At 43.1% G+C, this 26703-nt stretch overlaps 1 protein-coding gene across 1 annotated transcript in view; it reads left to right on the top strand.

The window, feature by feature from the left end:
- Positions 1-3773: 3773 nt before the first annotated feature.
- Positions 3774-26703, top strand: part of PCP4 (Purkinje cell protein 4) — a 66989-nt gene continuing 44059 nt past the window's right edge. The window contains exon 1 of the mRNA XM_040232287.1: positions 3774-4028. Coding sequence (XP_040088221.1) covers positions 4020-4028 — 9 coding nt within the window. The 5' untranslated portion in view covers positions 3774-4019. The remainder of the gene's footprint in view (positions 4029-26703) is intronic.

Here is a 26703-nt window from a genome sequence, read left to right as displayed (position 1 = left end):
ACCCACCAAGACTACCACTGGGAGAGCCCCCCCCACCCAGGTCTAGGGTGCTCAGAATTCCCACCCACTGAGGCGTCCCTGCAGAGGGTATGGTTCTGCACCTCAAGGAGAAGAGGGAGCCCTGCCCTCCCTTCTCTGGTCTGTCGTACATCAGTGGGCGGCACTGTGGACCTGGTTCTTGACCTTGACCTTCCTCTTCCCAACTCCCCTTCCTAAGCCCCTGGGGAGTCCTAAAGGCATCCTATCTGTGTTCTCCCGTGTGTGAAATTGGGGACAGAATTTTGAGGAGTATGCTGTCAGGATGGGCTGGCAGGCAGATGCTTTGAGAGCTTGCAAATGCTTCATGTGGTTAGGATACGTATGTACATGCTTAATTATATATTAAACCCATTTATCTTGCTCTGTGAAATAGGAATTATTACAATGAATGTACCAATTTCCCCACTGAAAAGGGACTTTCTACAGATACAGTTCCCTCGTGAAGTGGCTCTGAATGAAGAAGGTGGGGTCACAAGCCATGGAGAGACTCCTGATTCTTTCTTCTTCGTGGTCCTGCTCACTGGTGTTCACAAGGCTCAGACAAGGGCTCAGACCCAGTGCTTCTGTGTCAGCCTCCTTGGGCAGCCTGTGCTCGATGGTTCTGAAGTTTCCATCCAGAGCTCACACTGCTCATTGTATTTATCTGTTCTGTTTTCATCTTGAAATGTGCATTCTGGCTCCATCAGTCAGTTCAGTCACTCAGTCATGTCCAACTCTTTGCGACCCCACGAACCGCAGCACATCAGGCCTCCCTGTCCATCACCAACTCCCAGAATTTACCCAAACCCATGTCCATTGAGTCGGTGATGCCTTCCAACCATCTCATCCTCTGTCGTCGTCCCCTTCTCCTCCTGCCCTCAATCTTTCCCAGCATCAGGGTCTTTTCAAATGAGTCAGCTCTCCTCATCAAGTGGCCAAAGTATTGGAGTTTCAGCTTCAACATCAGTCCTTCCAGTGAACACCCAGGAGTGATCTCCTTTAGGACAGACTGGTTGGATCTCCTTGCAGTCCAAGCGACTCTCAAGAGCCTTCTCCAATACCAAAGGTCAAAAGTATCAATTCTTCTGCACTCAGCTTTCTTTATAGTCCAACTCTCACATCCATACATGACCACTGGAAAAACCATAGCCTTGACTAGGCAGACCTTTGTTGGCAAAGTAATGTCTCTGCTTTTTAATATGCTATCTAGGTTGTTCATAACTTTTCTTCCAAGAAGTAAGCATATTTTAATTTCATGGCTGCAGTCACCATCTATAATGATTTTGGAGCTCCCCAAAATAAAGTCAGCCACTGTTTCCACTGTTTCCCCATCTATTTGTCATGATGTGATGGGACCAGATGCCATGATCTTAATTTTCTGAATGTTGAGCTTTACGCCAACTTTTTCACTCTCCTCTTTCATTTGCATCAAGAGGCTCTTTAGTTGTTCTTCACTTTCTGCCATCAAGGTGGTGTCATCTGCATATCTGAGGTTACTGATATTTCTCCCGGCAATCTTGATTCCAGTTTGTGTTTCTTCCAGCCCAGTGTTTCTCATGATGTACTCTGCGTATAAGTTAAATAAGCAGGGTGACAATATACAGCCTTAATGTACTCCTTTTCCTATTTGGAACCAGCCTGTTGTTCCATGTCCAGTACTAACTGTTGCTTCCTGACCTACATATAGGTTTCTCAAGAGGCAGGTCAGGTAGTCTGGTGTTCCCATCTCTTTCAGAATTTTCCACAGCTTATTGTGATCCACACAGTCAAAGGCTTTGGCATAGACAATAAAGCAGAAATAGATGTTTTCTGGAACTTTCTTGCTTTTTCGACAATCCAGTGGATGTTGGCAATTTGATCTCTGGCTCCAACACTCTGCAAAAACCATGTAGAAGCATCTTCTTAGGTGGTGCCCAGAGGGGTTCTGTTCTCTCCTTTTACCTCACTTTTATTCTTTGATACGAAGCTCATCAACCCTCCCCTTGGGAACTGGGGAGCTGCCAGCAGGGCCAGGACCAAAGTGGGTACACAATTTGAAGAGGCACCAGCCTTCAGGTTTGAGCAAGCGCAGCTCTGGCATTTGCAGGAACCTGAGAGTGAGTGCCTTCTTAAATCTTGCACCTGCCCTGCAGTCACCACTTCTTACTTCCTTCTCCAAACTCAGAAAGTAGCTTCTGTGGATCCAGCTGGTGGGGATTCAAACAGCAAGTCACCCAACTATTCCCAGGTCCCCCTAGGGTATCTGCCTTTCAGGGTGGCTGTGAGGCAGAGTTGGTGGGACCTCACCCCCAAGCAGTCATGTGGGTCATCCCCAGGCAGTGAGTAAGGATGATCAGGAAAGAACTTGGAGAGGATTAGGATTCACATGATTGTTGGGGTGGAGAGGAGGGGGTGCCTGCTGGGAACAGAAAGCCTGGAGAAGGAAGGCATAGAGGTGGCATGAAAGCCCTCTGGGGTGTCAGGTGAGAGAGGGAGGGGCTGTGGAGGAGGATATTGGAAGGAGAGGCTGCTGGGGTGATGGCTGGATGGAAATGGAGAAGAGTCAGAGACAGGGCTCTGATTAACATCAATTCCACGAGTGACTGTGGATAGAGTGTCTGTGCTCTAGGTGACAGGTGAAGCCCATGGAGCATCTGAGGATCATACTGTGGGACCCAGGTCCTCATTTATTTGTCTACACCAGCTGTTTGGAAGCCATCACTTGGATATGCTTGCATCTCTGGTGGGTCCTTTACATGTGAGGTGATACTCTTATTCTTTGAAGCATTTGCCATGAGAAGGCATTCTTGTTAGCATGCTGAGGCTCCTACTTGAATCTGGATCCAGTTGAAGCCAGCAAGTTGCAGGCAGGTGTCCTGACTAGTGATGGACCAAGGAGACGGGCAGCCACATGTATCTCAGGTCTGAGGATTGGCTGCATTCCCTTCTGTAACATCTGCCTTGTCAAAATCAAGGGCCTATGCAGATGCTGCTCAGGGTCTTAGCAGTCCAGTTCAGTTCAGTCGCTCAATTGTGTCTGACTCTTTGCGACCCCATGGCCTGCAGCACACCAGGCTTTCCTGTCCATTATCAACTCCCGGAGTTTGTGCAAACTCATGTCCATTGAGTCGATGATGCCACCCAATCATCTCATCTTCTATCGTCCCCTTCTCCTCCTGCTTTCAACCTTTTCCAGCATCAGGGTCTTTTCCAAGGAGTCAGTTCTTCGCATCAGATGGCCAAAGTATTGGAGATTCAGCTTAGCAGTCCAGACCTGGGCAAAAGGATCTTCACTGCCAGGCTGGATGGGCAGATTCCAGGGTCAAAGCCAAGTCTTCTCCAGCACTGGTGAGGCTATCATACCCATAGGAATAGCTGGGGAGAGGGGGGATGCTCTCCTCTGAGGAATCGCAGTGTGACTCTCCAAGTCCATGACCCCAACTGCTCACTTCCTCCCGCTGGAGATGAGTACCTCGGGCGCAGGCAGGCTGGCAGATTGGGGTTGGAGAAGGAGGAGCAGAAAATGTTCAACTCTGAAAGCTGAGATTGTGCTATGAAGGGCAGGCGCCTCCTGAGTAAACCAGGGGGTTGCTGGGTGGCTAGCATCAGGATTTTCAGAACTGCTTTTCCTTCCGAAAACAAACCTTCTGCTCGCTGACACTGAGAGTGCATTTTCCACGTATCTCAACCCCGTACCCATTGGAATTATGAAGAGTGACAAATCTGTGATGATCTCTGTGCTTCCTACTTAGACTGTCTTGTCATCTGTCCTTTCCCTCCCTGGCAGGGCTAGGAGCCCTAACCCAGCCTGCCTTTCTCCTTTGCTCCACTAGGTGGCCCTGGGAGCTGTCAGATATCTGCCAGGCGTTCAGACAGGTGAATGAATCTCATTGGCTCAGAGGAAGCATGATGCCACTGGGCAGCCCTTTTTAAGAGAAAAGCCAGAACAGGGAGCAGCGACCCCTGAGCAGTGCTCTCCGTGTGGCTGGTGGGGATACGGAGCTGCCCGTTGTTAAAGCATCATGAGTGAGGTGAGTGGGGCTTCCACTCTGGGAGGGAAACCTGGGCGTGAGACGGGGCAAAGTTACACTCAGAAAATGTGGAGGGCTTCCGAGTGGTGAGGGCATGTCGACCCTGGAGCTATTTACCTGGAAGCCTGACTCTGTTCCTATCTGGGCTTGCATGGCAAGTGCAAAAATTGGTTAAGTTGCAACTTTTACAAATTCAAAATGAAAGGGATTCATCGTTTGCTTCTGATTGAACTGGGAGTTGGAAAGTGCTTTGGGATTTAGACCTCAGGAGAGAAGGCTGAGTGAGTGTTTTTAGTCTCTTGCAAAGATTTGTCCTCTTGAGGCGTGTGGGTCTTCACATGTCTTCCTTGGTGGGTACCTTTCAGAATGTGAGCAGGCTGGCCATCTGGTGAAAGTCAGCCTCGGAAGAGAAGCAAGGGAAGGATTGCATTGCATGATCCTGTGGAAATCTTGCCTGTACAAACTATACCTGCAGTTAATCACAGTAAAACCAGGAGAGAAATGCAAGTCCAATGAACCACGAAAGATCTGTGTGTATGGGTGTGTGGGTCTAAGATGGAGGAGACCCTGGGAGAAGAGGGGCTACAGTTTTCAACTGAGAGTCACTGAGCTGCATCTGTTTACACAGAGGAGAGTTTGTTGAGGGGCAAATTGAATGCTCACTGTATTTTTAAAAAGATTGTATTCTCTGTCTTTACAAAAAGGCAGATTTGGGGTTGTATAGCATCACCCTCTAATTTGTACTTGGTAACCAAGACAAATCCACTTTCATTTCCTTTTGGTTGGCACTTAAATCGTTACTTTTTAGATCTTTTATTTTGTCTGTCTTCTTTTTTTAACACACGGGTGAACCTTTTTTGGAAATCTACAGTAAAATTAACAACTTCAAAAATAAAGTGCCTCTTTCCTGCTTTCATATGTCTAACGGGTGACTTTTGTTATAAAGTGCAAAAATTGGTTAAGTTGCAATTGGTTAAGTCGCCTGCAATGCAGGAGACCCAGCTTTGATCCCTGGGTTGGGAAGATCCCCCGGAGAAGGGAATGGCAACACACTCCAGTATTTCTTGCCTGGAAAATCCCATGGACAGAGGAGCCTGGTGGGCTACAATCTATGGGGTCACAAAGAGTCGGACATGACTGAATGACTTACATATATATATACACATATATATATGTATATATATATATACAGTAAAATTAACAACTTCAGCAATAAAATGCCTCTTTCCTGCTTTCATTTCCCTGATGGGTGACTTTTGATACAAGCATGACAGGAAGATGGAGCAGGCAAAGCATTATGAGATTTAGGAATTGGGTTTGGGATGGAGCCAAGGGGAAGGAGGAGGGCAAGTATGGATGGAAGAAGGGAAGGCAGGGTTATTCCAGCAGCAACAAGGTGACAGCCATGGCAGCTCCTGTTTGCCCAGCATCCTTAGAACCAAGCGAGGTATCTAATTGTCTTATTTGAACTTCCTTACAACCCCGTGAATTAGAATAGAATTACCACGTGAGTGCCAACTTGCTTCAGTCGTGTCTGACTCTGTGTGACACTATGGACTTCAGCCTTCCAGGTTCCTCTGTCCATGAGATTCTCCAGGCAAGAATACTGGAGTGGGTTGCTGTGCTCTCTGCCAGGGGGTCTTCCCGACCTAAGGCCTTATGTCTCCCACATTGGCAGGGGGGTCCTTAACCACTAGCACCTTCTGGGAATAAGTAGGTGCTGTTATGATTCCCAACTGATGGATGAGGAAACTGAGGCACAGGTCAAGGTCAGTTGGCTCAAAGCCAGCAGCTCGTGAAGGGTAGAGTCAGGACTTGGGTGGGTCTTGATGTCCAAACGGCACATGGAATTTCCTGGTCCATGTGAACGATAGGTGCCAGAGAAGGAGAAAGAGGTGGAGGGAGGGGGTAAGGGTGGGGGGTGAGGCCAGGAAGCTGGGCCTCCTGGTCCTGAATGCTCACTTGAGGGGCTTTCTGCAGACTCAATGGAGATTCTAGAAGTTTCTCTGTTTGCACCAGCTCACTTTGCTTGCGAGTAGCATGAACAACTGTGTGGAGTGGGGTTTTTTATACAACTTAATAGGTCCATGTAGAAGGGCTTGGAAACCTGTGCAGCCCAGGGGCCTCCCTGTATTCGATCAGGTTGGCTAAAGGGGACTCTTCAGGAGTGGGGAACTTCCTGCTGGTTCTCGCCTCTGGCTGTCACCCCCATCTTCAGCAGAGTCTCCTTGCTCAGCATCTGGAGCTTTCTAGAATGCCTCAGCTTGGCAGTGTTCACTTAACTGTGGGTCCTCAGGGAGACAGCAAGTATCCCAGAGCTCACCCATCATTAGGATCACAACCTCATTTCTGCTGAACCTGTAATTAGGGCAGTTTTGCAACCACGGCCCTGCCCCCCAGCATCTCTCAGATGCCTTGCCAGGCTCTTCCAAGAACTCTGCCTCTTTCCTTTAATGTTGATAAACTCCCATAGTGTCTCATACCTTGACCTCCCTTTGCTGCCACCCACCTCAATCCAGCCCCCCGCCCCCACTACCTTTCTCCCTCTGACACAGGTTCCCTGCTCAGGTCACTTGCAGCCCTGTCCTCTGGGTGACCAGCTCCCTGGCTCATCTCCCACTTTCTTGGGAGTGTTCTCATTGGACAGTGGGAATTGGTCCTTTGAATCAAACTTAAATCTACTTAAAACATTTAATAAAGTTGAACAGAAGCTCCTTTCTGGGTAGAGGACTGGATCTCTCCTCCCTTCTCCTCAAGCTTTTCTTTAGTTAGATGAATTCCACGTGGCTTCTGGTTTTAATAACTCTCAGGTGGGTGTGGATTTCAGATGATCATTTACTTACCCATGTAACTAATTACCCCAGAGAGCCAAAGCAGCGGATTTTCTCAGACTTTCCTACGACTTTGGGTTTTATTTGATTCTGATGGGCACCTCATTCCTGCTCCAGATGTTCGGGTTTATCTCCTGCTCTAGAAATTCTGAGGTTCACAGCTGGGCTGGGAGGAGAGGCTCCCCAATGGCTAAATGCTCCCTGGAGTGCTCTCTGAGTTCTTGCAGCCTTTCATGAGGGGATTGAGCCTGCAGCTTGCTTCAAATTGGGTGACTTTAGGACAACACAACATCTTCTTTTTCCCTTTTGACAACGCTTTATGGGGGAAATGGCATGTGATTGAAAAGAGCAGCTCACGTGTAGCAAGGCAAGTAAAGTCCAAATTTAGGGCAACGTGACAGAGTGGAGGTGGTTGGTGGGGGTGTCTCATTTGCATTTCGGTATTAAAGTGTGTCAAGGTGCCTGGAGCAATCTACGAGATGAGCTGCAAGATCACTTAGCAGGGATTAAGATGCAGGTTTAGGTACATTTGCTGGATCAGAAATCCTAACCACCACGGCTGAAGTTTACAAAATGCATTCTCATCTTTCCCCACTGGATTTCCCACACAGGGAGATGGAAAAGGCTCCCTTTGTTTAGTGACCTAATAATACCATTTGAAATAAGTTCCACCAATAATGACAGTCAGTCCCATTTTCTCACTCAGGTGTCTTTTTGAGTTGCTTTTCAAAAGAACTGATTTTAGTAGAGCCAGGAGCAAAAATGTAATGCATAATGGCACGTTTGGAGAGTGGCTTTGCAAAATGACACGTACTTTTTGTGAGGTGGTGGGGTGTTCCTCATTGCATTATACATCCTTGGCAGCTGTGAATTAGACTTGAAACCCCTTTGGGACAGTGTTCTCCTGACCGTTCCTTGTTGCTGTTCACGGTCTCTTTTCTAGCATCGGCTTCAGTGGGATGTTGCAATTTGGTGCCAGGCTTCTGGGCCTTTCTCTCATCCAGACATTGGCAGAGACAAAAGGACTGCACCTGTCCAGGGCTGGTTTGAACACAATGAGGAATTAAAGGGTAAATCTTTAGACCCTCATGTGTATCCCAGGTGACAATGGTGGTATAGAACCTTCCTGTCAATGCAGGAGATGTAAAAGAAGCAGGTTCGAGCCCTTAGTTGGGAAGATCCCCTGGAGAAGGAAATGGTAAACCGCTCCAGTATTCTTGCCTGGAAAATTCCATGGACAGAAGAGCCTGGAAGGCTACAGTCCTTGGGGTCACAAAGAGCTGGACATGACTGAGCACAGACACACACAGTGTATCCTTAGCACTGAATCAGAAGCTACTTGCCTGATACACTAAATCTCTGAAACAAGAAACAAGCAGTGAACCTCACTGTTTTGGAAAGAGACTGCAAGGGGGAAGCTATGCCACTTATATCAGGGGTAGAGGGGATGGACAAGACATGACTTTATTTTTCAAAGGTAGCCATTGGTTTAAAATTTGCATATGACAGTGGTTTAGGGTTTACCTAACCAGCATTCAGGGTAATCCTTTGGAGAGAGAAATAGTAAGATGAAACAGGTCTAAAGTGAAAATTAGCATAGTTCTATGTTTCCTATGATGTAATAGTAAGCTGAAACAGATGCCAATGTGTGAGTAATAGGTTTGCAAGGAACTGTATAACTTAGACCAGTTAAGCACAGATACTGAGGATACCTGAATAAAATGTGGATTTTGCAGCTGGCCTCAAAGGCTTAGCAAGAAAAGGTCAAATGAAAATTCAACTTCTTAGGCAATTTTAACCTCATTTGGGGATGGCCCTGCAGCTGAGATACAGGAAGACCCAGCAAGATGCATATGATTTTGCTGGATCATAGAATGATAGATGTTCTAACTGGGGACATTAGGTCTAGAAAGACTCCAATTACAACTTGGGTCTGAGGTTCAACATTACCTAAGTAGGAAGAGGCCAGTGAAGCAAGAAAGTGTGTTTGTTCGGCTGATGATGATAATGGATTGCTCTAAGATTGATTTCCCCAATCCTGCATTTCATTAACAGACTCTGTGGGATTAAGAAGTTTCATTGTTTTTCTCTCTTGAATTCTAAGAATGACAGAATGCAAGATGTATGATATTTTTTAGAAAGAAAAATTGAATAAATGACTCACAATTAGAGGTTTAGTGGAATAATGTGATCAAGATGAAGAGGAAACATGGGCTTTTGTAATGCAAAGTGCCTTGAATTTATGATGAACACGTTCTCAGCATTATTTTTAAAAATTCTAATTTCTGCCTTCAGAGCTCTGTCAGAAGTGTTTTCAGAGGTGGAAGGCATTCACAGTTTGTTTGGGGTCTTTCTGTTCTTGGTTCACTGGGCACACTGAACTATTTGAACATCTGAATAACATCATGAACCCAAGCTTGGGGCTTTCCATTAATTTAGAATGACTCTCTAGAAAAGGCTTCAGAGTGGGGAATAGAAAGATTTTAGGGGATGTGTATGCACAGGTTTATATTGTATTTGATTAATATCTTTATAAAACAGTGCATTAAAGATCATGTTGTTAAAGTGTTATCTTAATCTGTCTGGGCTGCTGCAATAAAATACCACAAACTGAGTGGCATAAAAAATAGAAATTTACTGCTCACAGTGCTGGAGGCTGGTAGTCTGAGATCAGGGTGTTGGCATCCTCAGGTGATGGGTCTCTTCTGGGTTGCAGATTTCTCACTGTATCCTCACCTGTTGGAAGGGGCAAGAGAGTCCTCTGGGGTCTTTTTGATAAAGGCACTAATTCCATTTATGGGCTTCCCAGGTGGCTCAGCAGTAAAAGAATCCACTTGCAATGCAGGCAAGAATACTGGAGTGGGTTGCCGTGGTCCTTAGAGCATCCCTCTTATACTGGGCTGTTTAAATATGGCTGTTAAATCCTTGGGTTTCTCAGGTGGCACTAGAGGTAAAGAATCTGCCTGCCAGTGCAGGAGACACAGGAGATGTGGGTTCTATCCCTGGGTTGGGATGATCCTCTGGAGAAGGAAATGGCAACCCATTCCAGTATTCTTGTCTGGAAAATCCCATGGACAGAGGAACCTGGCAGGCTATAGTCCATGGGGTTGCAGAGAATCAGACACAGCTTAGCAACTAAACAACAATGACAAAATCTCAAAATCTCATTCATGAGGGCTCCAGCCTCACAACTTAATCACCTCCTAATGCCGTCACCTTCGGGTGTTATGATTTCAACATTTGAATTTTGGCGGAACACAAACATTCAGACCATAGCTAGTATGGGCTGCATTTTATATATTAGAATTATCCTACCTGGACTGTGAACTTTCTGAGGTCATCCACAGACCCAGCTCCTGGTTTGGCACTTGAGGATGTTCAGTTACTGGATGAATCAGATCAAATGGCTTCTGGGGGTCTGGATTTGTCAGTTATTATAACCAACAGACCAGCACCCTCTTTTCTAACTGTTGAGATTAGTGGTCTGGGTAGATTTGGAGAGAAAAATTTCTCTTTTGTTCTTTACCTCCAGGTTTGAAACTTGTGTTTGCCATTTAAATTCTTTTAAATTGGTGCATTGTTACTCATGTCAAATAAACACTTTCATGGCTGGCGAAGAAAATGAGAAAAAATCAGAAGAATCTCAATAGAAAGAACTCTTGACATTTGGGAAAATGTCAAGAAAAATAGTGAGCTGAGGGAAGAATGGAGAATTCTAATATCCTTCAGTTTGGGGCTTTTCTCCATTGAGACTATTTTGCTTCAGATAAGTACTTTGAAATTCAGACAAAAGTGATGATAGCCCAATGTGGCAGAGCTCACTTCTACCTTGAAAAAGGCCCATTGTATTGAAATATAAAATCAATTAGACAGTTAGGGGTTAAGGGTGAATAAGAAATAGTCCAAACTGATCTTTAGTAAGTTAGCTCCATACGCCCAATCATAGTCAAATCATAAATTCTGGAATATTGTTGAAGGCACAATATAGAATACAGAAAGCAAGCTGTGTATTTAAATATTATAATTAATACTTAAAATGAAGCCCCAAATGTTAATACTAAATAAAACAAATAGTTCAATTATAGTTGCATATTCATACCGTAATGGTTAACGGAGTGCCAATGTTAATATTCATTAAAACAAATATTTTAATTATAGTTGTGTGTTTAAATTTTTCAGGTTACTTTATATTTGAAATAAGAATATAGGACAATTCATATGCAAAAGACGTCAATTCATATTTGTTCTCCTGGAAGCTGAACATTGAACCGTGAATCCGGGATACTGCAGTCTATGGGGTCTGCATCCATTCTCCTATATTCCCTACTCATAAACTACTTACCATTCTTCCAGTCTTTGGAATGAAGTGAGGTATAAACAATTAATGGCAAAATGCTGTTCATTTGATTTAATATAGGTGCCTTTTGGGTATGGATACCTGAATGTATCAGGCGGCACCGTGATAAAGAATCCACCTGCTGGTGCAGGAGATGCAAAAGACATGGGTTCAATCCTGGGTTGGGAAGATCCCCTGGAATAGGAAATGACACTCCACTCCAGTATTCTAGTCTGGAAAAGCCCATAGACAGAGGAGCCTTGAGGGCTACAGTCCATGGGGTCACAAGGAGTCGGACCCGAATGAGCACACACACGAGAATGTTGTATAGATCATGGTTCTGTGACATAAGCCAAACAAGCTTGCTACACCCATCAAAGGTCCAGACCTATAAACCAGCATCTCTTTCAGGGCTCTTTTACGTGAACAATGAGTTACCCATTACAGGCATCAATCTACTTGAATGTCATTTGTGCCTTACAAATAGACCTAAATTTATGCTTCAGAATCTCACTGAAATACTTCTCATTCATTTCTGAAAAGGAAACGCGTGGCCATATTTATAACATTGTCCATGGAAAAATCAATCACCCACTAAATGCCGTTATTTTATATTTTGCTCTCAAGCTGCCACTTTATAAATAAAAGGAAGACAAATTAGAATCATAAAACAAGAAGGTAATCATCCACAGATTGAAAATGGCCTTGCAGGACATCTAAGGGGAAGAAGCCAAGAAGTATGAAATGATGGAACTTTAAAATGGGGCCATTTTCATACCATAATGGAGCTATAACAGAGAACAGGGGGTCCTTTGCTCTGAGTGGTTTTTCCTCTCCAGTTTGAGGACAATGGTGGGTTTTCCAAGACTGAAATATCTCAAGTCATCCATAGTGCAATCTTTCACCCAGTGGCCTGGAATATCTTCTGCATGTTAGTTTTTTTTAATACTTGTTTATGATGATCTGACAGAGGAGTTTATATCTGGGTTGCCCAGAGACCATGCTTTTCCAGCTATTACAGTCCAAATGTGCTGTGGAATGACTCAGCAAAGAAATGGTCATCTGCTCCCGTAATGCTACACCTGTGCCATGGCCAAAGTTCTAGCGAAGTGACTAGTTACTTTGTTGTTGTTTTTGGTTATCTATTTTAAATATAGAAGTGTGTACATGTCAATCTCAAACTCCCAATTTATTCTTCCCCCAACCCTATCCTCTTGGTAACCATTCAGTTCAGTTCAGTTGCTCAGTCATGTCTGACTCTTTGTGACTCCTGGAGCTTGCTCAAATTCATGTCCATTGAGTCAGTGATGCCATCCAACCCTCTCATCTTTCTGTCATCCCCTTCTCCTGCTTTCAATCTTTCTTAGCATCAGAGTCTTTTCCAATGAGTCAGTTCTTTGCATCAGTTGGCCAAAGTATTGGAGCTTCAGCTTCAACATCAGTCCTTCCAATGAATATTCAGGACTGATTTCCTTTAGGATTGACTGGTTTGATCTCCTTGCAGTCCAAGGGACTCTCAAGAGTCTTCTCAGTAACCTTAAGTTCATATTATATTTTAATTTTATGCAATGCCTGAGAAAAGGACACCAGAGATTGACAATAGACTACGCATTAACATTGATCTTAACCAAACAGGGAGTAAAGATAAAGAAATAAGTTTTTCTTATTCTCAAGATCTTTTTTGAAATTTTTTTTTAGCCAATCACTTTTCTGTACACCATGTGGCTAAGTTCCAATGTTCAAAAACTAATTTATAAATAACACTTATTTTAATTTAAGATTCTTAGGTATCAGTTCAGTTTAGTCATTCAGTCGTGTCTGACTCTTTGTGACCCCATGGACCACAGCATACCAGGCCTCCCTGTCCATCACCAACTCCCAGAGTTTATTCAAACTCATATCCATTGAGTCAGTGATGCCATCCAACCGTCTCATCCTCTGTCTTCCCCTTCTCCTCCTGCCCTCAACCTTTCCGAGCATCAGGGTCTTTTCCAATGAGTCAGCTCTTCGCATCAGGTGGCCAAAGTATTGGAGCTTCAGCTTCAACATCCGTCCCTCCAATGAATACCCAGGACTGATCTCCTTTAGGATGGACTGGTTGGATCTCCTCGCAGTCCAAGGGACTCTCAAGAGTCTTCTCCAACACCACAGTTCAAAAGCATCAATTCTTCTGTGCTCAGCTTTCTTTATAGTCCAACTCTCACATCCATATATGACTACTGGAAAAACCATAGCTTTAACTAGACAGACCTTCGTTGGCAAAGTAATGTCTCTGCTTTTGAATATGCTATCTAGGTTAGTCATAGCTTTTCTTCTAAGGAGCAAACGTCTTTTAATTTCATGGCTGCAATCACCATCTGCAGTGATTTGGGAGCCCCCATAATTAAAATCTTTCACTGTTTCCACTGTTTCTCCATCTATTTGCCATGAAGTGATGGGACTGGATGCTATGATCTTAGTTTTCTGAATGGTGAGCTTTAAGCCAACTTTTTCACTCTCTTTCACTTTCATCAAGAGGCTTTTTAGTTCTTCTTCACTTTCTGCCAGAAGAGTGGTATCATCTGCATATCTGAGGTTATTGATATTTCTCCCGGCAATCTTGATTCCAGCTTGTGCTTCATTCAACCCAGCATTTCTCATGATGTACTCTGCATATAAGTTAAATAAGCAAGGTGACAATATACAGGCTTGATGTACTCCTTTCCTGATTTGGAACCAGTCTGTTGTTCCATGTCCAGTTCTAACTGTTGCTTCCTAACGTATCATTTCCTTATTAAGGAGTATTCACTGTTTTCTTGACACTCCCTCATGGTCTAGTGGTTAGGATTCGGCTCTCCCACTGCCGTGGCCAGGGTTTGATTCCTGGTCAAGGAAAACTTTTTTCCTGGGCTTCCCAGGTGGCACTAGTGATAAAGAACCCACTGCCAGTGCAGGAGACATAAGAGACATAGGTTCAGTCCCTGGGTTGGGAAGATCCTCTGGAGAAGGAAGTGGGCAACCCACTCCAGTATTCTTGCCTAGAGAATCCCATGGACAGAGGAGCCCGGTGGGCTACAGTCTATAGGATTGCAAAAAGTTGGGTATGACTGAAGAGACTTAGCATGCACTGTTTAATTATGAGTTGTTAGGAAATTATCACTTTATTTTCTTGAGCATGGCAAGATGGCTAATTGTATGTAGGCTTTTCTCTTTCACATTTCCCCACACATGTTTGAGGAGCAAAAGAATCCCTGAGGCCATAAACTGGTCAAACTGTGAGTCCAAGAACATCCAAAATGGTGGTCTCCTCATCTGGGAGGGGTGAGACATCAAGTAGACAGGCGTTGATGCAAACCTGCCTACATCCAAGATGGAGGAGCATGTTGAGCCCTCTTTGAGAACCCTCTTATTTCAAGTGTCTCAAAGAGCTGTAGATGGAAATGCAACACGCAAAACTTCAAACCATTATGCTACAGGAACCCCTTCCTGGAACAATTCAAGGTGGTTTTGAAATGATTCTGTTCTCTTCCTAGTGAAACTATTGCTATCCTGCCCTTTCTTTTCTTTGACTTTTCCATTAGCTGTTGGTATTCTAATAATAACCATCCACATGTGTTTAAAGTAACATTCAAAGCTGATCAACTTCTGGGAAACCATCCCTGCAGTCCTCCTGTGGATCCATGACAGACCAATGGAATGGTGTCCATGGTGACTGTGGGTATCCATCCTCAAGGAGAGTAGTCTTCAAAGATTTTGACAGTGTATCCTCTCAGAAAAAAAGTTGGAGCATGCATTCACAATGATTTTTTATTTACTTATTTTATAATAATTTACCCAGTATTCTTGCCTGAAAAATTCCATGGACAGAGGAGCTTGGTGGGCTACAGTCCTTGGGGTCACAAGAGTCAGACATGGCTGAGTGACTTTCAGTTCACTTACTGCATGCTTATGTGCTCATATAGTAAGGGCAGCTATAAAACATACAAAAATATACCTTAAAATGAACAAGAATATGATGAGATAGACTAGATATTTTGTTAATTGTGATGGATGGCTTTATTAACCCTAATCAAGATTTCCAAGCACCATATATACTTGTGAGAGGTAATTGCTGGTGGAAGGTATAAAAATCTTTAACTCAAATAGTGTTGTTAACTGTACTTCTTTTGAGCTGATTTTGTTGATTGTGTTTTTAAGCTCATGTTGGCCCTTGTGAAGACATTCTGATAGGAGAATGGTTAGGTAGCAATTTCACTGTTTCCTTTTGCTGGCAGCGTCAACATTATCTTCAATCTGTGAAGATTTTATGTAGGAATTTTTTTTTATTCCTCTAGAGAATTCATACCATAAAATTGACCATCTTACTCATTTTCAAGTGTATAATTCTGCAGTGTTGTCTATTTACGTTATTGTGAAGCAGATCTCCAAATTTCTCATCTTGCAAAATTGAAATTGTACCCTTTAAACATCTCCCCCTTCCCTTCCCTCTCTCCCTGTTAACCAGCTTTCTGCTTTCTGTCTCAATGAATTTGACTACTTTAAGCACCACACAGAAGTGTAATTATACAATGTTTGTCTTTTTGTGACAGGCTTGCTTTACTTATCGTCATGTCCTCAAGTTCCTCTGGGTTGTTTCGTGACTATGCAGGAATTTTTAAAGACACTTACCCACTATGGGGAGATTAGGTTGGTTAAAGGTAAACTGTATAAATATAGATCCTCTTACCAGAGCACAAGGGAGTGCAGTACAGCACAAAGTGCTATTCAGAGACCAATTCAAGAGTAAGGGTGTTGTAGAAAGCAAACTCCTGGTTACCAAAGGGGAAGGTGGGGGAGAGTGATAAACTAGGAGCTTAGAATCCCAGGGACGGGGGAGCCTGGTGGGCTGCTGTCTCTGGGGTCACACAGAGTCGGACACGACTGAAGCGGCTTAGCAGCAGCAGCAGCAGCAGCAGCAGCAGCAGGGTCAACAGATACACACTACTATATGGAAAAGAGATAAACAACAAGGTCTGATTGTATAGCACAGGGAACTACATTCAATATCTCATAATAAAGGAAAGATTCTGAAACAATATAACACACACACACACCCACCCACTCACACACACACCCACCCACTCTCACACACCCACCCACTCACACACACACATATATATATAGTAGTGGTAAGGAACCTGCTCTACTTCAGTACTGCGGCCACTCCAGTACTCTTGCTTGGAGAATCTCATGCACAGAGGAGCCTGGCAGGCTACTGTCCACAGGGTTGCAAAGAGTCGAACATGACTGAAGCAACTTATGTCTGAATCGCTTTGCTGTACACATGAAACTAACATAACATTGTAAATCAACTATGCTTCAGTTTGGGCTTCCCTTGTGGCTCAGCTGGTAAAGAATATCCCTGCAATGGGGGAGACCTGGGTTTGATCCCTGTTTTGGGAAGATCCCCTGGAGAAGGGAAAGGCTATCCACTTTAGTATTCTGGCCTGGAGAATTCTATGGACTGTATAGTCTATGAAGTCGCAAAGAGTCAGACACAACAGAGCAACTTTCACTTTCACACTTCAATTTATGTACCCCGATGTTCATTGCAACACAATTTACAATAGCCAGGATATAGAAGCAACCTAGATGTCCACTGACAGATGAATGGATAAAGAAGATGTGGTGTATAATATATAATATATATAATATTATATAATGTATATATATATTATATATATATATATAATGAAATCTCACTCAGCCAATAAAAGGAACAAATTTGAGTCAGTTGAAGTGAGATGGATGAATGGGTGAAACCAATGCAACATTATAAAGCAATTATCCTCCAACTAAAATTTAAAAAACTATACTTCAATTAGAAAAATAGGGTGGGGGAGAGTGAGGTAGTTCTGAACAATCCTCAGTTGTGGGATTCCCACTCTTTCCCACATACAAATGATGATGTTGGTATCAATCCAGATATTAGTTATTGATAAAATCTGATTTCCTTCTTACTGATCTTAGATCCTAAAGTGATATAACTAGACATTCTAGAATTCTCTTCACCAGGCATGGTTGTAAGTGCTGAGCACCTTACAACCCCAGAGGGGCCGTCCGCACCACAGTTCACGTCAATGGCATTCCCTGGATTTGCAGAGTGCACAACCTGTGTGGCTGAACAGGGCGGCTCTGCCCTTCTGGGGTGCGACCAGCTTGCTTGAAGACTCTTGACCTGGAGAAAGATGATCATTTCTATGGCCTTGCTTAGAATTCAGAGAATTAAAGGAGGCCCTGTATTCATTTCATTCCAAATAGTCATTGAAAATAGGGAACTGAGTGCCCCTAGGCTAATTTTATTCAAAATCACAGAGCTTCTTAAGGAAAAGTCAGGCTAGGTTTCACTTATACCTTTCCTATCCTATTAAATTGCTCATTTTCTGACATATCCTAGATATAGCCCAATTACTTTTATACCTGTCCCAGTTCCATTTAGGACTTGGGCATGAAATACATTAAAAATAATATTGTCCTTTTTTTTCTTTTCCAGTCTTGAATTAGAAAAGAACAACCACAGAAATCTTGATAAAGTCATTCTCTCCTTCACTGGTGCTTCTACTTTGCTTGTAGAGATTCAACTTTCCACTCCAGCCCCCTCAATCCTCCCACCCCCGTCACACATGAAGTTGGTAAATGTCAGTATTGCCACTCTTGTGCAATATCATGGAGGTCTCTGCCCACAAAGTTTTCTTCTGCATAACCTGTCAGAGTTTCCCTGACTTAGAGTTTATACCAGTGGCCTTCATTCCTTGCCTTACCTCCCTGGCTCTGTTTGAATGTGTAAGACCATTCTGAACTCTCAATAAAAACTCTTAGAAAATGTTTGCTCAGGGAACAGAGTCCCTTTCTATGGTCAAAACTACTGCATATACAGGCAATCCCTGGAGGTGTTTTGGGTTCAGTTCCAGACCATCATGATAAAGCAAAAATCTCAATAAAGCAACTCACAGAAACATTTTTGTTTCCCAGTGCATATAGAAGTGATGTTTACACTGTACTGTGGTCTGTTAAGTGTGCAATAGCATTATGACGAGGAAAAATTGCATACCTTAATTAAAAAGGTATTGGTAAAAAGAGGGTAACCGTCACCGGAGCCTTCTGAGAGTTGTAATCATTTTGCCATACTCACATCAAAGATGACTGATCACCATGACAATATAATAATAATAAAAAATTTGAAACATTGTGAGAATTACTAAAATGTGACACAGAGACACAAAGTGAGCAAATGCTGTTGGAAAAAATGATGCCAATAGACTTGTTTTAAGCAACATTGCCACCAACATTCCATTTGTAAAAAGTACGATATTAGCAAAGTATAATAAAATGAGGTATGTCTGTAATCAGTAATCACTTATCTTGTCAAATTTCTGTCTGCTTCCTAGATTATAAACCTTTAAAAGACAGATATTGTGTCTTCTACACTCTTTCTTCTCCCCAGCACATACCATTCAACCACATTGATGAAGAATCCATATACGTTGTACATTATGCTGGGTGAATGGACCCCCACCCCTCAAAGAGTTTATAGGCTAGAGGGGGAGATAGGATCACATAAAGTTAACTGGATGAGAGGGGCCATACAGAGTAGAGGTCTACTCGCTGTATAAACCAAGTGCCAGGGAAGCATTGGTTAAGGTCATCATGCTGGCCTGGGGAAGGGAAGAAGGACATGATCAGGAAAACTTCCCCAAAGAGTCAGTGCTGACAAAAGCAGGGGCTCAATACATATTGGTTGAATAACTGCCTAACTAATGGTTCATCTTAAAAGGCATGTATGTTAGAACCACGTGTTTAGCAGTCATGAAGTCCAATGCATAGATACACAACTATTAGGATATTGTTCAGTTATCCCTAGGTTTCCAAGGAGGATTACTTCCAGGACCACCCTGTCCACGGATGGTTACCAATCCAAAGATGCTCGTTATATAAAGTTCCTTATATAAAATGGCATAATATTTGTATATAAACTACACATATTCTCCCATGTACTTTAAATCATCTCTAGATTACTTATGACACCTAATACAATGTAAATGCCATGTCAGTAGTTATAAATACAATATAAATGTGAAGTAAATAGTTGCTGGCATATAGCAAATTCAAGTTTTGCTTTTGGGAACTTTCTGGAATTTTAAAAAAATATTTAAAACCTGCAGTTGGATGAATCCCAGATTTGGAACTGTCGGATATGGAGGGCTGATAGTAGTTGATTTCTAACTCCTGCTTAGTGATATAAATTGCTTTAAACATGTTAGAATTTTCCCCATCCTTATCAATAACGAGTTAGGTTCTATTGACTTATCGCATCTCCTTTAAAAGTGTGAAGAGAAAATAAATCTGTTCAGTAATTTAGAAGCAGATTACATGAGAACAGTCGATAAGATTTTTGCAATTGTGCCTATTGTGTTAAATTCTGTCTTCTAATAAGAAATGCCCACGTGAATTTAGATATTCCTGTAATCTACCTTCTGTGAGGGTATTAGAGTTTGTGCATGGCAGAATATCATTACACACTTTGTATCTGAGCTTCTAGTGACTTTTTTTTTTTTTTTTTTTTTTTGCCATGTGCTGTGGCTTGTGTGGTCTTAGTTCCCTGACCAGGGATAGAACATGTGCCCCCGGTGGAGGAAGCATGGAGTTTTAACCACTGGTCCACCAGGGAAGTCCCACCTAGTAACTTTAAACATTATTATTTTCTTGTCTTTGGAGTTTTTTCAGGGCATGTCTCATGCCTGTATTTATAGCTCAGTTCTCACATATGCACAAATCTTGTCAAAATATCGAGATAATAGAGTGGCACATCACAAATATTATTTCTGGCAATATTCTATACTTCAGAAAGCTATTTTACTTCTTCTTTGAGATATCCTCTTAAAATAGAGCAATTTGTCAATTTGTATTTCCACCAAATCCTTCCTGCAAGTTCACTGTTATTTTTTCCATCTAGATTTAATCTTTCCCAGCTTCAAAGTGGATTTGGTTCATTCTGGGGGCACTATTTTGTGAATTTCCATGTCATCCTTTTTCTGCTGTGTTCTTGCTGAGAACCAGATTTGGCTGATCTACATTTGAGAACTCCCTCACAGGTGAATTTTGGATGATGATTTGGGATTCTCACCTGATAAAAAAATTAATGCAGTGTAAAGTAGCTGTAGGATTATGAGCAGCCCCCCGAGGGGATCCCACTCTGCTCCTGTGTCTCTTCAGTGTTACGACAAGGAGATGGGACGAGAGCAGAGGAGTGGAGCAGATCCCCGTCAGAAATGAAAAAATTTAACGGCACCCCACTCCAGTACTCTTGCCTGGAAAATCCCATGGACGGAGGAGCCTGGTAGGCTGCAGTCCATGGGGTCGCTAAGAGTCGAACATGACTGAGTGACTTCACTTTCACTTTTTACTTTCCTGCATTGGAGAAGGAAATGGCAGTCCACTCCAGTGTTCTTGCCTGGAGAATCCCAGGGACGGGGGAGCCTGGTGGGCTGCCGTCTATGGGTCGCACAGAGTTGGACACGACTGAAGCGACTTAGCAGTAGCAGCAGCAGGACTCCAGTATTCTTGCCTGGAGAACTCCATGGACAGAAGAGCTTGGCTGGCTACAGTCTATGGGGTGACAAAGAGCGGGACGTGACTGAGTGACTAACACTTTCACTTTTAAAAACAAGCCACAGCCCTATCATCATTTGCTCCCATCCACCTCTGCCATGAACCTCTTTCAAGGTGACTGAAGCTCAGAGTTGGGAGGTCCAGGTGAGCCTGAAATGGGGCAGTAGGGACAGGACTATTGGCACAATTTGGGGGAGAGTGAAAAGCAGAAATGTGGTGTTTCATGTTGAATGTGGTGAAGAGTTTTGAGAGCATGACACCAAGTTCAGGCCCTACTAAGGGAGGGACCCTGGGTCTGTTGTTCGCCCACAAGGCTAGCCCTGTAATGTGGGGGCAGGGAGGTGCGGACATGGGGGCTGCCTGATTGCTTTTTAGCAAAAAAAATCAAACCAAACCAAACTGAGAGACAGAGCGATGAAACGTAATTCCATTAGTCCTTTGTCATGTCTGGAGCCTTTTACATATAATTTCTCTCCATCCAAGCAGAGCTTTAGGAATGGCCCATGCCTGACAGTGGAAGCAGGTGACTTGAGGGTCTTAGCCAGGAATCAGATGGAGTCTTCAGGCCAGCTCAGAAGAAGCCCACTCAAGGACACGCTTGAACAAGAAATCAATGATGCTGGCTGACTCCACAGGACTGTTCTGAGGATGGAGTCATAAAGCTGGTTCAAAACATTTGGAAAGTGTACATTTTTAAAAGACCATATCAGTGCTAAGCTATAACCTCAGTGTGGAAAATTCCCCCAATTACGATTTCAAGTATCTTTACTGAGCGTGGTTGTTGACTCTGATCAATACTCTGAGCTGCCCATTTTGTCCAGAGACTTTTCCTACACTAAAGCCCTATGTCCTCACCCTTCTCTCCTTGCCTGTGTGATGTCAGAGGATATACAGGGCAGATGTGTCAAGGGTCAATTAAAGGATGATGTTTGCACTTGGGAAGTAAAAGTTCTCACCATAGTAGGATCCAGGGTTGGTCTGTGTAGGCATGAAACAGTTTGGCAGCATCCATTTCCTTCATTTGTAACAGCCCCCTGGAAGACAACTTTCAACTCAGTTACACCTGGGCTGGTTTTCCAGCAAATTATGTTGTTCTGGATTTTTGAGGGATTTGAAAATAAAATTTGCAGCAGTATCAGATGTGAAGGCAGAGAAGGCAATGGCACCCCACTCCAGTACTCTTGCCTGGAAAATCCCATGGATGGGGGGGCCTGGTAGGCTGCAGTCCATAGGGTCGAGAAGAGTCGGACACGACTGAGCGACTTCACTTTCACTTTTCACTTTCATGCATTGGAGAAGGAAATGGCAACCCACGCCAGTGTTCTTGCCTGGAGAATCCCAGGGACGGGGGAGCCTGGTGGGCTGCTGGCTATGGGGTCATACAGAGTCGGACACGACTGAAGTGACTTAGCAGCAGCAGCAGCAGCAGATGTGAAGGAAGTGGAGGCGTTAGACTGAGTTGGTTGGTGCTCCTGGATGGTGGGGGCAGTGTTTTTGTTTTAAGTGGAGAGTGAGCTAGAATTTTCAGCTTTCCATAAGGCAACTGATCCAATGGTTTATATAGCTTTTTTTTCTTTTAGTCATTTTATGTATTCATTTTGTATTGAAGCATAATTGATTTACAATATTATATTAGTTACAGGTATACAACAAAGTGATTCAGTTAAATATGTCTTTTTCAGATTCTTTTCCCTTATATGTTATTACAAAATATAGAGTTCGCTATACTATACAGTCAGTTCTTACTGGTTATCTATTTTATCTATAGTATAGCTTTTCTACCATTTTCTGATCTCTCTCAATTCACTTTTTTGGGTTCATTTTCTACTTGTATTTTATATCTATGTATATATACTCACAGACTTCCCTGGTGGCTCAGTGGTAAAGAATTTGCCTGTTATTGCAAGAGAAGCGGGGTCAGGAAGATCCCCTGGAGGAGGAAATGGCAACCCACTCCAGTATTCTTGCCCAGAGAATCCCATGGACAGAGGAGCCTGGTGGGTTATAGTCCATAGGGTCACAAAGAGTCAGACATGACTGAAGCTACTAAACAGCACCAGCAGTATATACTCACACACGCATATGTAAAAAGTTTATTATTTGTAATTATATTGTATACTCTGTTTTTGCCTGCTTCATAGATTTTCTTACTGTGCTGTGCTAAGTCTCTTCAGTCGTGTCTGACTGTTTGAGACCCTATGGACTGTAGCCCACCAGGCTCCTCTGTCCATGGGATTCTCCAGACAAGAGTATTGGAGTGGGTTGCCATGCCCTCCTCCAGGGAAGCTTCCTGTATCACGGATCAAACCTTCATCTCTAACGTCTCCTGCATTGGCAGGCATGTTCTTTACCACAGCACCACCTAAGAAGGCTCAGATTTCCTTACTATAGGTGTGCAAATATTCATCCAAACTCACTGAAGTGGGATAGGATTCAGTTCACTTCTTGAGCCATGACAGCTGATTTAGGACAAAGCTTTGCTCTGTCTTCCCAAAGTACACAACCTCAGACTTGTACCATGTTCTGAAGCTATTTAGGTTTCAGTTGATTTGGGGAAAAAAAAAAAAAACAAAAAACCTGGCTGCTTCTTTATTACCAGAAAAGAAAGCCTGGAACAGCCCCTCCCGGAGAGGCACGCGGAGTAGCGGATAGGGCTGAGTCAGCATCTGTGCTTCCACACAAGCAGTCAGTGCATGGAGACTAAGCTTTGCCTTTCTTACCAAGTGTCCAGGCAAGAGTCTGTGAAGTTAGTTAAACACATAAAATAAGTCAGGACACCTGGACAGAGTGAATTATGGAGAGAGCGCTGTCTGAAGCGTCCTGGAGCCCTGTTCTAGCATCCTACACATCTATGGGGTTTCCAAAGGCGGCTGAGGCAGGTTGAGTCAACCCACATGTCCTTTTATTCAACCTCAGGCTCAGGGAGAGTCTGCTGATCAGGTAAGGGGCACACACGTAAAGGGGTCACTAGGTCCTTCCAGCTTCCTTCCACCTTCCTTCTTTGATCATATCTATTCGCTTCTTGCATCTTCTCTTCCTAGAAAAAAATAAAAGCAATGATTTATACCAAACACACAAACACACGCGCAGCGGAAGCAGAGGAAAATTCAACTGAAATTCATAACCTAACAACCAGCAGATGAAGGCTGCATACTTTATGAAAAAAAAAAAGATCATAAATACCAATATTTCTGTCTTTGGATTCTCACATAGACATGTGAAATACATGCTTAATTTAATCATATTTATTTGACTTCTCCATGAAGAAGAAACTGAGCAGGTGCAGAAGAAGCCGAGGGAATCCCTTTTTCAGGGTTCATCTGGCTGCACACGAGGGCTGGGCTTCCTCCTTCCTCAAGTTTTGCTGAGCTCCTTGGGCCACTGTTAACGTACTGCAAGAAAAATACAATGGGGACAAAGAGTCAGTTGTCTTTCCAAGCCTCTTTTGCATTACTTTGCAGGTTGACTTTCTCAGGGATCTCCTCCAGGCAGTGTGAATGTTTTAATCTCATTGAATTCTCACAACTTAATGATGTGGGTGTATTGTTATCTTCGGTTTATAGAAGCAGAAACTGAGGCTTAGAGATGTCATGTGTCATGCACAGGGTCACACAGCTGCTAAGTGAAAGGGCTGGAGAGCCTGGCCAGCCTGATAACAGGACATTCTTTTCTTTCTTTTTTAAAAATCAATTTTATTAAGGTATATTTTATATACAGTAAAAATTATCCTTTTTAGTTGTATAGTTGATGAGCCTTGACATGTTTATAATCTTATAATTGAAGTTTGCTGCTGCTGCTGCTGCTGCTAAGTCCCTTCAGGCGGGTCTGACTCTGTGCGATCCCGTAGACAGCAGCCCACCAGGCTCCTCTGTCCCTGGGCTTCTCCAGGCAAGAATACTGGAGTGGGTTGCCATTTCCTTCTCCAATGCATGAAAGTGAAAAGTGAAAGTGAGGTCACTCAGTCATGTTTGACTCTTAGTGACTGCATGGACTGCAGCCCACCAGGCTCCTCCACCCATGGGATTTTCCAGGCAAGAGTACTGGAGTGGGGTGCCATTGCCTTCTCCGAATTGAAGTTTAGATTATCCTAAAAAAGAACTTCTGAGGGTGACAGGATAGTTAACATAGATTAGCTCTGAATAGTTGGGTTATAAGTGTTTTATAAGTGTTTCCTCCTCATGTATTTATTTTCTAAGATTTTCATTATGGCCCTATCTCACTTTTATAAATAGAAAATAGTACTACTGAAAAAGAAAATGGGCATGGAGAAAGTTTTTAAGGGTAGAAAATACTCATTTAAAATATATAGGTATAGGATAAAGTATAAAGTGAATTTCAGTAAGACAAACCGCCAATCCCTGGAGAACTAAATAAACATTTCTCCAAAGAAGACATACGGATGGCTAACAAACACATGAAAAGATGCTCAACATCACTCATTATCAGAGAAATGCAAATCAAGACCAAAATGAAGTACCACTTCACACCAGTCAGAATGGCTGCGATCCAAAAGACAGCAAGCAATAAATGCTGGAGAGGGTGTGGAGAAAAGGGAATCCTCTTATACTGTTGGTGGGAATGCAAACTAGTACAGCCACTATGGAGAACAGTGTGGAGATTCCTTAAAAAATTGCAAATAGAACTGCCTTATGACCCAACAATCCCACTGCTGGGCATACACACCAAGGAAACCAGAATTGAAAGAGACACATGTACCCCATTGTTCATCGCAGCACTGTTTATAATAGCCAGGACATGGAAACAACCTAGATGTCCATCAGCAGATGAATGGATAAGAAAGCTGTGGTACATATACACAATGGAGTATTACTCAGCCGTTAAAAAGAATACATTTGAATCAGTTTTAATGAGGTGGATGAAACTGGAGCTGATTATACAGAGTGAAGTAAACCAGAAAGAAAAACACCAATACAGTATACTAACACATATATATGGAATTTAGAAAGATGGTAAGGATAACCCTGTATGCAAGACAGCAAAAGAGACACAGATGTGTAGAATGGACTTTTGGACTCTGAGGGAGAGGGAGAGGGTGAGATGATTTGGGAGAATGTCATTGAAACATGTATACTATCATGTAAGAAACGAATCGCCAGTCTATGTTCGATGCAGGATACAGGATGCTTGGGGCTGGTGCACGGGGATGATCCAGAGAGATGATATGGGGTGGCAGGTGGGAGGGGGGTTCACGATTGGGAACTCATGTACACCCGTGGCGGATTCATGTCAATGTATGGCAAAACCAATACAGTATTGTAAAGTAAAATAAAGTAAAAATAAAAATAAAAATGAGGGATAAATGGCCTGCCTCACCACAGCCATGCTAATTGCTTCTATTAACATAAAGGTCAGGATAAAAATGCTCCAAGCTGAATGTAATATCAGAAGGTGGAAGAATTAGGAAGAATTATAAAGGTTAATGCCTTTGTCATGAAGATCCCATCATTTTCTTTTTAGCCAACTTTTTGACTTTCTTTGAAATCCTTCCAGCGGAAGTCCTCTCCTGACCTTTAGGGATTAAATTGGTGGATTTTAAAAATGTTCAGTGTTTGGAATATTACCAGGAGAATCATAGATGATTTTAAAATGATCAGTGCTAAGAAAATACATCAGCTGTGTTCTGATCACACTATGTTGGCAGCAAAGTCTCTTCTGCTCTTCAGACAAATTCGAGGCCTTTGCTTTAGAGGAGGCCTTTCATGGTGTGCCCTTCATGTTGCTGAGAAACCGCTGATTTCATTTCGGCGGTGGCACCGAGCACACATCAGCTGCCTGTGCTGGCCAACCCAGCTGCTAATCTTACTTCACTGTGTGATCGCCATGGTTTCCCAGCACTATCCATTTAAAATCTGGTATTTCA

The sequence above is a fragment of the Oryx dammah genome, unplaced genomic scaffold, assembly GCF_014754425.2.
Source record: "Oryx dammah isolate SB20612 unplaced genomic scaffold, SCBI_Odam_1.1 HiC_scaffold_2, whole genome shotgun sequence".
In the NCBI taxonomy this organism is placed as follows: Eukaryota; Metazoa; Chordata; class Mammalia; order Artiodactyla; family Bovidae; genus Oryx; species Oryx dammah.
This window is presented reverse-complemented; position numbering and strand designations above follow the sequence as displayed.